The 13,450-nt window shown below is 47.7% G+C and overlaps 1 protein-coding gene across 1 annotated transcript in view; it reads left to right on the forward strand.

The window, feature by feature from the left end:
- The window catches only part of AGBL1 (AGBL carboxypeptidase 1), a 393,910-nt gene that overhangs the window by 29,523 nt on the left and 350,937 nt on the right, over positions 1-13,450 (forward strand). The window contains exon 5 of the mRNA XM_019477387.2: positions 13,406-13,443. Within this exon, the coding sequence (XP_019332932.2) occupies positions 13,406-13,443 (38 nt within the window). The remainder of the gene's footprint in view (positions 1-13,405; positions 13,444-13,450) is intronic.

The following is a 13,450-nucleotide window of genomic DNA, read 5'->3' on the forward strand; positions in this document are numbered from 1 at the left end:
ACAAATCCTTTCCCCCCCAGTCCAGTATCACTCACTTTCCTTTTTTTTTTTATTTTTGAAACATCCAAAGCATGTTTAAAGATAGGGATATACATTGTAGCCATGTTGGTCTAAGGACATAGGCAGACAAGGTTCTTTGGGTAAATCTGATATCTTTTATTACACCAACTAAAATAGCTGGAAAAGTTCTTTGCAAGCTTTTGGGTACAAGCACCCATCATCAGGCTGAGGAAGCATCTGCAGTTGACCTGTGATCTTCCTGGATGGAACAGAAGCCAGAGGCCAGTATGCAGGTAATCATGGACTAAATACAGACATTAGATTTATGACACTTTATACGCTGCCTAACATCTGATACGCCAAGTAACCTCTCTGCTTTTTACCACCTACATTCTCATCACCAGGTCTACATTCCCCTTTTTTCTCCCCACTCCCCTACCTGTCTCTCATCCATTGACTGTCTCAATTTACTTTTCACTGACTGGCTAGCTCACATGCATACCGGCCTCTGGCTTATATTCCATCCAGGAAGAGCATAGACCAACTGCAGATGCTTCCTCAATCTGATTATGGGTGTTTGTACCCAAAAGCTTGCAAAGAATAATTTTTCCAACAATTTTAGTTGGTCTAATAAAAGATATCAGATTTACCCAAAAGAATCTTGTCTTTAAAGACAGAGCTAGCCTATAAGTTAACCTAGTTTCTGAGAGTGGGGAGAATTGCACTGTCTAAAAATTGTTCCTTCATATTTTTAGTTCTTTTCATATCTGTTAAATTTTACTGATTTTTTTTTCTTCCATATTAGTTCATGTAGGTTCATTATTTATTTATTTTTAACTTCACTGTTTAAACATAGTAGAGATACGGCTAGAATAAAAACTCATCTCTGTCATATATCACTGCAGCCTAGTTACACCCAGTAAAGGATGCTATTTCAGTCACTAATGCTTTACATTTTTAGAAGGTCTTTCATTCCCAAGTTCTTAATAGACATCCAGTACCTTGGGAATACTGCTGCCTGTGAGACTAAGGGTGCTAGCCAGTGTGCTATACTTTGTGAAAAAGAGAACTCAGGGACTTGAAGACTTTGAAATCGGTTTCCCGATTTTTGCTTGAAAATAACTGTAGGAACAAGCAATGACATTTGGATACCTTTCTAATGGTTTGCTGGCATGGCCAGGTATAGTTGGGCATCTAGCTGCTGCCAATTTGCCATCAACCTATTGTACCCACAAAACAAAACACACCTGCAACTGTTTGTGGATGTAGCTTTGTGAGTGCAGAATGGGTACCTGGTACTGAGCCAAGCCCTCATTATCTTCAGAAAGCTCCTTGCCTCTTTGAGTAGACTGAAAGACTCCTGCATAGCAGAGGACCTTAAATTCAATTGATATTTTTTCCCTGTGAGGATGGAAGGCTGCAATAATGTGAGGATGCAATAATTTGAACCATTGGCTTTAAGGGCTCAGTGACCGTGTCTACTTGTGCATTAGCTGTGGCACCAGTTTACTTGCAAATAAATTACATGCAAGTAAATGGTGCCAGGCAAGTGTCTACATGCGCAGGGAAGAGGGAGCAGACTTGCTGCCAATCTGCAATGGGCCCCTGCCGAGACCGGGGGGAGATCCAGCTGCAGCTGTCAGCAGCCCTCTTCAAAAGACAGTCCTGCTTTCTGCTCTCTGGCCAGCCACTTCCCTGGCCAGGAGCAGCAGGCCCAGCAGAGGGACAGCATGTGGCAGCACTCTCCTTGCTTCCTGTGCCTTCCTACAGTATGGCTGTGCCAGTCTCTGCCCCTGGCAGTAACAACCAGTGCACAGAGCTCCTGCTGGATGCCATGCTGGCCTGCCATACCAACCACTGCCTGGCCCATGGCTGTCTCGCCCCTCCCTGCTCTCCCATGTACAGTGACCACCTGCTCACCCACCACGTGCCATCCCAGGGCTGCTGCCACACACCTGCTGGCTGGACCCTACCAGGGATGCTAATGATGGACTCCAGGATGCCACCCCTAGGGCTGCTGTCACCCTCTTGACCCTCCAGCTCTGCTGCATTTGTGTCTGCCAGGCCAGCCAGGATTTGTTGTGGCATAGCATCCAGCACATCTGGGATAGCAAGCAGTGGCTAGAGGCCTTCTGCATGACCCAGGCCACCTTCCAGGACCTTCTGGAGCAGCTGCAGCCATACCTGAAGTAGCAGGACACCAGCATGCAGCTGCTCCTCACTGTGGACACCTACCTGGCCCTCTTCCTGCTCAAGCTGGCTACGCCTGCCAGCCTGTGGTACACTGGCCACCTGTTTGGCATGGGCAAGGCTACTGCCAGGAAGGCCATCCTGGAGGTGTGCAGCACTCTCTAGGATGTACTAGGGGACAAAGTGCTCCACATGCATGACCCCTAGTGGTGGTGGTCGGGTTCCATGCCCTGGGTTTCCCTTAGTGCATCGGGGCCCTGGACAAGACCCCCATCCCTGGTACCTGCTTGCAACACAGAGACCACCCCTATTGCAGCCAGAGGGGCTCTCACTCTGTGGTGCTGAAGGCTGCGGTGGACCACAGCAGGGCCTTCACGCATGTGAGTGCTAGCTGGGCAGGCAGCACCCAAGATGCCCCAGTCTTCAGGAACTCTGGTCTGCTGGGCCTGGTGGAGATGAGATGTTTCATGCTGCGGGGGCTGGACCTGCAGTTGGGTGCCATGGTGGTCGTCCTGCACCTCCTCATCAGGGACCGCACCTACCTGCTTATACCCTGGCACATGCAGCACTACATGGGTTACCTGGATCCCTGTCAGGCTGACTTTAACCGCTGCCTGGGCTGGACCTGTGCCCTAGTGGAATGTGCCTTCCGCACCTGCCATGAGTTCTCTGAGAACAACCTCCCCTGGGTCATCATAGCAGCCTGCATGCCGAATAACATCTGCAAAGCCCAGGGAAAGTTCTTCTGTAAGGCTTGGGTGAAGGAGGAATGGCATGAGGAGGACACCTGGCAGCAGGAGTACCACTTGCAGTGACAGTGGTAGTGCCCCTCGCCCACCGCAAGGCCCCAGGAGAGCCCAGCAATGGCCAGCAGGGGTGAGGGCACTGGGTGTGGGAGGCACTGGCCGATCACCTCCTCCAGCACTCCCCGTGCTAGCCTGCCTGCACCACTGCCCATGGAACCCCCACCCCCTCCCAACCCCCAGCACTGTGCTCCCTGCAGACACACCTCACAAGAACAGGTTTTTATTCCCCTAACCTCAAACAGAGCCCCTCCCCAACCCAACCCAACCCAACCCAACAATAAAACCCTTTCTTCCCCATGAAAACTTTGTACAATGTCCTTTGTGTGCCACCGTGGGGTGGAGGCACCTAAAAGGCAGAGCCCAGAGACAGGCAGCCAGCACTCCAGCCTCTTGCCATTTCCCCCACCGGTGTGCATGCTGCGACAAGTGTGGTGGGTTAGGGTTACTTTTGGTTTGCACCTGTGTGGAGCCAGACTGAGTGGCAGGCCTGGGCCTAGGTTGGGGGGCTAGGTGGTGGTGGACCCAGGGTGGGGTCCTGGGCAAGGGCTCCTGGCCTCTGGAGGTGGCACAGGACCTTTTCCCAGGCCAAGGTGGGGGTCTGCTGCTGGGTGGTGGGTGGCTTCCAGGGGGCAGGCAGGACTAGGGCCAGGGGCCATGCAGGTGACATGAAGGCAACTGCCAGGGCTAGAAGGGTGTCCAGCATCTGGCGATCATCATCCATAGCTTGCATTGTCTGGGCCATGATGGCTTTCTTCTCCCACAGCGCCTTCACCTGCTTGTGCTCCAGGGCCAGGACCTGTACCCGGAATTCCCCGTCTGCCCAGTCCTGTGCCTCCTTGTGCCGTCCCATGTGTCCTTGTGGGCAATGTCCTCTGCCAGTCACGTGTCCTGGTGGGCCACGTCCACTACCTGCCAGGTCCAAGCATCCATAAGCCAGTCCTCTGACACTGTGACCAGGCGGTTCAGGAGGAGGGTCCTGTCCAGGGTCCTTCTCTGGCAGAGCCAGCACATCTACAGGGTCCTGGACGTGGGTGATGGCAACTCTGAGGCCTCATTCTGGCTGCCACGTGTGGCCTCTCCCCCGGGTGCAGCTGCAGGCCCTGCAGAGCCACGAGAATGAAATGTTGCAAACTCACACAAACAGCTTCTGAGATGAGACACTGTGTAGTGGGGGGTGTGCGCTGCCTGACCTCAAACTGGAGATCAGGCATGTATGGGTGCCTAGGGACAACAATAAGTTGGCTGGGCCCAGGTGGCTGCTGGCTGAGTCCCCCATCCCCACTTGCTCCCCTGGGGCCAGCAGGCCAGCGGGTATCAAATTTACTCACAATTATGGGTTTTACTACACTGTAAGTGTGCGCATGTATAGATGCACATGCTTCCTGTGCAGTAAATGATACTACTGTGCAGTTAAGCATCACCTAGTGTCAATCACTTCAGCGGAGTCAGTTGCACAATAAACAGATTTTCCTAAACATCCAAGATGTCCCTTTTGCTTCAGCTGTGTGCAGCACTCCTCAAAGTGTGAGGCAGAGACGTGGGGCTAGCAGTAAGCATCACACCAGGAGGGGGTAGAGGGATGTCTCCCTCCCACTTGGGCTTTGATAACTCTCCTCAGTCCTGCTGCACAGCACGGCATACCTGCTGCCCCTGTCAGTCTCCTGAGCGTAGGCTGCCAGTCCTGTAAAGTGATGTGAGTGAGTATCTGTCAGGGACCCAGATAGGAGACCACTAGACTCTTCTTTGCTGGTGACTTAAATGGGATTGGAAGGCAGATTTGTCAGGGGGAGGGACAAGGGACTTAACTCTGTTGATGGACACATTTTAATTACATATGAGATGATTTGAGGCTGCAACAAAGAGCTGCGCTGGCTCTGCAAAGAACATTGCTACTCCCCTCCCTCCCCTTGCCTCTCACTCCCCTTTATAGATTCACCAGGGATAACAGCAGTGCCTCTTTCTCTCTGTCTCTTCATGTGTGCCCTTTGGGTGGGAAAACTGGGTTCTCGCACTGGCATGTGAAGCCACCCTGGGTAATTAATCTGTTAAGACTTCTATTTGCCTGTGCCCCTTTTAGCCCTTTCATCTTGTTGTGAGTGACAAGCTGTCACAGGCAGCCTCAGCCATCCTGGTGACATATGACCCCTGAGAGGGAGCTGGCAAAAATGAAAAATCTTTGTGAGACCTGATTTCTACCTTCAGAGGTGGGGCTACCTCTGACCCCCGTCCCCTGACCCAAATAGCTGCTGGGGCTTTGCTTGAGTAGGGATTAAAATGCATTTCCTGGGCGGTCTTGCACTTGAGAGAAGCAGTCTAGGAGCTGAAGACCGGGTGGCTCAAACTGCTTGATGCCCTCAAATATCATCATCTGCATATGGGTACAGTCAGATTATGCGTATACAAAGGAAAGATGCTTTATGTGGAAGGCTGGAACTCGTTGCAGGAGTCCTTCATGAAATCTGGTCGACAAAACCTAGCTAAGCCACAGTTGCTTCATCACCTAAAATACCCCAGCAAGGCCCAGGACATCCATTTGCCTTTATACTCCCAATGTTGGGGATGAGAGAGAATGAGCATCTATGCTTTCTGGGCCTCTCTCTTCTCTGGCACTGGTTTCACTTCGGTATAATTCAGAGCTGCTGAAGCCAGAAAAAGAACTACTGGGATCATCTAGTCCGACCTGCGTAACGCAGACCAGAAAGCCTCACCCAGCAACTTTTGCATAACTTTATTTTGAAGTATAGCATTTTTTTTTTGTAAACACCATCAACTATCATTCCCCAGATATAAGTAAAAGGAAGCATCAAGCCCTATGTCTGTGAATTGAATGTAAGATGCAGACAGCCAATACACCTCTGTTAGTGGTGGGTATCTTTTTCTGTGTCTGTGGTGCCCATCTGCCACTTCGCTTTCAGACTGCAGAGACTCCTATGGCTCTTGAGAAACACCATTCTTAAATGTGCAGAACTAAAGCCCCACTTACTTGCATGTTGGGGCCATCTGATTCACTGAAGATATCTAGTACAAACATTAGAGTCCCAAAAAATGGCTCCTAAAAAGATGTGAGTTTTGATTCATACTGGTCAGCCTTTACTGAAAAACTGAGATTGAAAAAGGCCATTCAGGTCATCTCTCTTTGCTATCCTGCAGCATTGCATCAAGAATCACCACTGCAGAACACCAAGAGTGCCAATCTCCACCTGTTGATGTTGCGAGGGTGATTTCAAACCGCAAGCAGGCTTTGGTTTTAACATCCCTGTTAGTGCTTCGTTGAATCGGCTGGAATGGGGGGGCACGGAGATGACTGTTTATGTACCAATCCTGCACCACTGTTCCTAAGAAAATGCCAACAGCGTCTGTGGCGTTTGCCCACCCATATGTCCAGGATCTGTCAAATTGTTATTTTTACATCTTTAATGCAGCTCTTTATGCACATGCCTTCATGTTTAAGGTCAGTACTGTTGGGCCACCAGGGAAATGATTATTCAAGGCATCTACCTCGGATGAGTTCTACCTTCTGTTACAGTTTATAAAGCACCTATTGCCATGGTGTCTAAGTGTTGCAACTAAATGGCCCTCTGCAGTCTATTGTGCAACTCTATTTCTAGCAAGCTACTTTTGTGACTATGTAAACACTGAGAGTGAAGCATAAATCCCTAGGGTTGCAGATAAAAATACATCCCGGTGATGCATATAGCTTGGGTATAGTTTATTTCCTTCGACACTCTAGGCATTGTGCTTCAAACCTTCTTTACTGTATCTGGTAGCACTTAGAGGTCCCTATCAGGGCTGTGAATTTGATTGTACTAGGTGCTGTACAAATGCGCAGGCAGTGTCTCTGCCCCACACTGTTTGTAATCTAGTTAAAGAGAAGATACAACAACTGAGTGTAGCAAACGACAGGAAGGAAGGAAGGTTGAAAGAAGGTGAGAATGCAAAGATCATGCCGCCTGCTAGCTACAGGTGAAACCTTTTATTTTCTTTTGATAAATCCTAGGCCACTACTTGTCCGTTATCAGCGTGCAACTTCCTCTAGGCATCAGGGCAGACGTGGATCTTAAAGAGGCATTCAACAGATTGCAGGTAGTGGCTTTGTGCACTAGACTGAGTAGGGTATTTCATGTGTAAGTGTGGAAAAAGTGCAGGGATGCTCACTGCAGAGGTGGACAAGTGGATGCTGAAAGCTCATTGAGGCTGATTTTGAAGAGACCCTCCGGGGTAATATTTCTGCCTATTCAATCGGTGACCTCTCTACCCTTGCCAGTTGTATGGTGACTCTGAAGGGGACCCCTGCCCACTGAAGCTGAACTCCGAACCCTCTACTCATTTCTTCTGAGCCATCTCGCATCCTTCCTATGGTTGTACTGGTCATTTGCTGTACAAATGGGAACTCGCAAAGCTTTCCAACACTGATGCAGGGCAGGGAGGCATTATTAACTCCATTCTAAAGACGGAGAAACCGAGGCACACAATTAACCAATCGCCAGTCACAGTGTGAGTCAGCAGTGGAGCAAGGGACAGAACCTGGCAGGTCCTGACTTTGCAGCTTTTTGTGATGACTTTCAGGCAATGTCATCCTGGTGGTCCAGAGCTGAACAGTCACCGAGAGAGAGACCAGTCCAGTTTTTCTGGCTAATCCAATTTGTATTTGGCTTAGAGAAAAATGGACTTTTATCTTGTTGTTGTTGTTGTTTATGGGTCTGACACACTGAATTTGCAAGATGCATTTGTCGCTCTGTTTGTTCGTTGTAATCCTGCCCTGTTATCCAACCTGCTGATTTGGAAGCACTTCAAAGTCCTTTGTTCTTCAGAGTGGCTGTCTCCACGGCCATTTCAGGGAGGGCCTTTTATGTTTTCTGATTACAGTGTAGCATTTATTTTTATGACTTTTTAGATAGGGCAACTTTATTTATACCTTCTTCTACTGAAAGGTATGAATGAGATCCTCTTGGGAGGGTTGTTTTTAATATCCCAGGGTAAGATTTTAGTGATTTATTCCTGCAAAGAAAAGAGAATCAGTTGAAGACATCTGGACAGGTCTGTGGGGCTTTTCATATATATATTTTCCCCCTCTTATTCCTCCCTGAGACAAACGTAAAGTTTTACACTGGGCATGCTATCAAATTCTCTGGTATAACATATGCTCATGGCTTCATCTTTCTTGTGTTCTGCAGCCTTTCCCTCCTGTTCCTATCTTTTAAAATTTTTTTTTGTTCTCTCTCAGGCATGGTTTATTATCTCTCTTCCCTCCATCTATCCCTGTACCAAGTTTTTCTTTCATCTCATCATGTCTTCAGATGCCAGAGAAGAGACTGTTGTGCTACCATATGGTGTTAGTAGGTGACCGTGTAGTGCACATGCCAGTTATCTGGCTCGCTAACGTTTCATCAGTGCATCTACCAGCTTGCTGCCTGAATATCCCTCTTTCCTCCCCTGCCTGATTTGAGAAGTTATTAGTTTCCCTCTGGAACGTTTTGCACGCTTCGGTTTGTTCTCTACCCCAGACCCTAGTTATTTTCTGGGGATGCTCACCAACAGTTTGCTCAAAGGCTCTCTGTGTATTTCTCGTTACTCTGTTGTCTTGCATGGGAAACACTGGGCCAGATAATCAGCTGATATAATTCCATTGCTGTCAGTGGATCCAAGCCAGATACCACCCAGTCAAGGACCTGAAACCCTGCCTTTACTTTTCAGATATGTCTTGCTCATTTGACCTGGGTTTGTACCTACATTAAGCTAGAGGGATGAAGAACTGGAAAAGGGACTTCCTGAGTCCCAGAGTCTAGTGCTGTCATGGGCAGCTCTACCACATTATTGTGCTCCTAAGCTTATCAGCCGCCATCTTCAAATTAAGTTAGGTTTTGCTCCCACTGCTCCTATTGGAAAGCTATCACAGACCTTCAGTGCTCTGATGGTTAGAAACCTTCTAATATTCAGCCTAATCTTATTCATGGACAATTTATATCCATTTGTTCTTGTGCCAACATGCTGCTTTAGATTAAATTGCTTTTTTTTTTCTCCCTAGTGTTTATTCCCCATCCCCACCAATGTATTTATAGAGAACAATAATGTCCTCTCTCAACCTTCGCTTTGCCAGGCTAAATAAGCGAAGTTCTTTTAATCTTCTCATATGAGATAGGCTCTCTCTATCTCTTCTCATCCTAATAGCCTTCCTCTGCACCTGTTCCAGTTTGAATTCTTTGAACATGGGACACTAGAATGGCATACAGTATTCCAGATGAGGTCTTGCTAGTGTTTTGTACAGTGGTATTAATATCCCCCTGTGACAAATAGAAATTGCTAGTGTTTTATACAGTGGTATTAATACCTCCCTGCGACAAATAGAAATACCTTCCTTGCTGTGTCTTAGGATTGCTTTTGCTTTTTCATGGCCACGTGGCCACATTCACACTTGTTGACTCAGTCATCCTGTGATTATCTCATCCATTTTCCTTCAACATTTCTCCCAATGCATGAATGCACTGAATTCAGAATATTGGGTTTGCAATTGTCCATAGCAGTATATGGAGTACCTGTAAAAATGCACATGACATGATGCATAACGGATTGTGTATTTCACTGTGTTTTGGTCCTAGGAGCTGTGGCTTGGGTGCATGTTCAACCTCCCGGACATGCAAGTTCTAGGCCCCTCTCACCTGGGTAAGCTTTGAACCCATGGGGCCAGGAGGAACATAGGAAGCAAAAGTGGGTGTAGCTCAGCGAGGTGGATGCTGCTCTGGAAAAGAGCAGGTCCTGGGTTCTAGCTTAGACCTTTGCTTCCAATGAAGCAGAAACGTCTCTGGTGCATTACTCACTATACCAGTTGATCCAATGACTGTGGCTCAGTGGCTCAACTTTAAAAGGAGTGCTGGACAACAGATCAGATAACCTTGAATGTGGTCGGTGGAGCACTATACTTAGGAAGACAGAGATGCAGGTTCAAACACTCTAAGCAAGCTGATGTGGGAAACACACTAGAACCCACATTTCCAACTTCCTGGCCACTGCACCTCTGCCCACTGCACCTCTTCCATCAGCCAACTGGCTGTTGTCTAATTCCTGCAGAAGCCCCAATATTTTTTCCTGCTTTCTCACTGGTGAAATTTCAGCAGCCATTGTGTTGGCTCCCCTCTCCCCCACCCTCGTAGTTTGTAGTGTTTGTAGTGCCAACGCTGGGTTCTGACAGGCTTATTTTAAAAGAATTGCATTTGTGAAGAAGGTCAGTCTGATACCTGGGTACCAGCAGGAGCTATTGTGGAATCTTTTCTTTCCTTCTCAACTGCTGATTGGATGCACAATAAATAGCAGTTTGGAAATAAATATTGTATTGTCAGCAGCTGGAGGATGATAATTGGTTCAACATGAAAGTTAATGCGATTTATTTGGGGATTTTGTTTGGAGAGAGATTATGTTGTTAGGAAACCATGGGCATGAAGGGCTTCATAGATATTGTTATCTGACCTGCTGTGGGTGCTTGGAACGTCATAGTAGTGGAGCTATAGCACTGTTCTAAAAGTGCAGGCCTGAAAAGGAGAATCTCTTCTGAAACTAGCTGTGTAGGATCTGTGTCACAGAGAATCAACTCTGATCCCATTCAGATGAGATCCCTGGTGCTTCTGTATGCTGGTGTGTCATGAAATACGAGATGCCCTGATACACTGGGTTCTTTTTAGCAGGTTTTCTGAGATGCAAGTGTTAGTGGTCATGGTCTCATTTGAAAACCAGGCTTAGTGGTTGGCTAGGTCAATGCATTGGTCCAGCTGGTGACATTGGTCACCTGTGCATGAAAGTGCATCTGTTTTTGCGCCTCTTATGAGATTCCCTAGCTCGCTCTTTTCTCCCAAGGAACTCTCAGCCCAGCAACAGCCTGTGTAATCCACTTGATGACATTTCCTCTTGAATAGGAGCCAAAGCATGCTGGAAAGGTGACACTTTAATGAAGTGCAGCTGATGCCATTGCTAGGTAAAGATTAGAGAAGTCAGTCAGGGAAGGGTGTGAGGGTTGTTGAATGAGGGGTGGGATTTGGACTTCCTAGTGAAGAGCAAACCCTGAGAGATGCTTAATCTATTGTGGGATCTCCATACCATGACCATGGCATGCAGTCGTTTTCTTAGGGATGCCCTTTGGGCTAGGGACAGACATTTAAAAAAATCTGAGCTTGAATTGATTCAATCTTTGCAGATTAGCCTAACCTGCAAAGCTTGAACTGATTTGGAGGTGAATAGACATTCCCTTTTTATTCCAGAAATGCAGGCATATGCCTACAGTGGCTCAGGCTAGAAGCTGGGAGCCACTAGAGCAACCCTCCCTTCCCTTCCACAGTGCTGAACTGAGAGGGGTGTGGCCAGCCCTGGCAGGATGCTCTGATTATTCTTCCCTGCCTGCCCCCGCCTTTCCCAATCTGCCCAGCAGGGAATGCTTATCACCCATAACTCAGTGTTTATCAGCCCATTAAGAAAACAAAGCCTCTCTCCAAGCTCTTCTGAAACAGCTTTTCCAAGGAAGGACATTAAGCTACCTGTTGATTAGCTCCAAAAAGCTTATTTGCCTTTATTGCCTCCCAAATAGCCAGCATGTGGTCTGCTAGCTAATGCTGAGGTGTCTGTGTAAGGCAAAGGGTGGGGGGTGGAAATAATCTCTGCTTAGCAGGGAAAAGCCAAGCAGATGCTTTGTGTCTGCAAGTCTCTGCTGGAGCTGTAGCCAGGGGCCAGAGGGGAGGGGCCATCCCTGCTGTGGAGTAGAGAGCCCCGCCCAGCCCAGAGACCATTCTGGGATGCTGGGGGTGTCTGGCTTACCTTAAACCAGGAAGGGGTCTGGGGTAGACGTTGCATAAACTAGTTTGAGCCAAATCAGTTAAGTCTGATACTATCTTCAACCAGGTTTATCTCAAACTGGTTTCAGCCATTTTCAAAGTGGCTTATGGGCACTGAACATCGTTCTATTACAGGTTTAAACCATTTTCTGATCACGTAAACTGGTTTATGTGTAATGTCAGTCCCTAGCCTTGGTGACATGACTGCTCTTTTATTTTAATGGTAGACCTGTCAATGGCTGGCAGCACAGATAGAAGGTTAGAACGTACTTGACCCATTTACACCCATATTTGTTTGTCTCTATTCTTGGATGAAGAACCCACAACCCAGTGGGCAGTGCCACCACAACGGTGAAAATCTAGTCCTCCATGACTGCAAGAGGGTAAAAGGCCCTTTGTAGAAATTCTTGCTTTTATAAAGCTGGTTTTTACACTTTTGTGTCTCTTGCCTATGGGATTATGAACATAATGGGATGCCTCAGTTACCACAGAAACAGAGAGGCCTCTCAGGTGGGGCTGGGTCATTGCTTTGCTCCAGCAAAGTTGTGCAGCACTTGCTAAGGGGAAGGATTAAGATATGGTGGGTATGTCCCCACTATACCCTCCCAGAGACATTGCTTTCTAGCACACTCTGCCTTCTTACTCCCACTCTGCCCATGCCAAACTCCTACACACTAGGGATACTGTCCCCCTTCCAGTGCTTTCAAGGTCTTTATCTCTGGCATGCTTAGCATGTGTCCTTAGTGTGGCTTCACTGCCTCCTTTCTGGGTGTGGGGTGTGTGAAGCAAGAAGTGGGTAGGCAATACCTGAGAGTAGTGCCCTCAGGTGTGCTGGGGAAGTGGTATAGACTTATCCAGCGTGTGCAAGAGGTTGTGGCGTTCACCAAGATTTAGGAGGTGGGGTTCCACCCCAAGCTCTTCCACTGATTTCTCTCTGAGGCCTTGGGCAAGTCACTTCATCTCTGTGGGTTCCTTTTGCTTCCAGCCCTTTGTCTGTCCCGTCTGTTTAGACTGTGAGCCACTGGAACAGAAGTTGGCTCTTACTACATGTTTTGGCAATATCTACCACAGTGGGGTCCTGACTTCTGTTGGTGCCATGATGCATGACTGCAGTACTGGTAGTTAATGATAATAAAGGAAGAGGCAAAAGCTACCAAGGGAACATTTAATTGGGCCAAATGAAATTTCTCTTGTGGGAAGTTGGCCAGAGCACTGGAGTTAACATTGCGATGGGAAGCGTGAGCCTGAAGTTGAAGGTGGCAAAATGTTAACCTGGGTCCAGACCGAGTTTGTTCTGAGCCTCTGGTGCAGAAGGTAGAGGACTATAGTTCAAAGGTTGGAAACCTGTGACTTTTGTTTTTTTTATATGTGCGAGTTTGTTTATAACGCTCAATACAGAGGGGTGTAATGTTCAGGCTGGAGAGCTAATGTTGCTCTTTTTGGATTGAGTCAAACGCAGAGGTTTACAGCGAGTATCCATGAGTGATGCCCCACTGATTGATATCAGGAGGAATCTGGCCCTCAGACTATGAAGACAAACGTTAAAGAAATTATTGAAGAAATTGACATTATTTCTCCATTTTTTCCTTCCCCCAGGGCAGCCATTGAGGCTCTGGCAGCTTTGCTGAAATCGAGTAAGTT

This window comes from Alligator mississippiensis, chromosome 11, assembly GCF_030867095.1.
Source record: "Alligator mississippiensis isolate rAllMis1 chromosome 11, rAllMis1, whole genome shotgun sequence".
Taxonomy (NCBI): domain Eukaryota; kingdom Metazoa; phylum Chordata; order Crocodylia; family Alligatoridae; genus Alligator; species Alligator mississippiensis.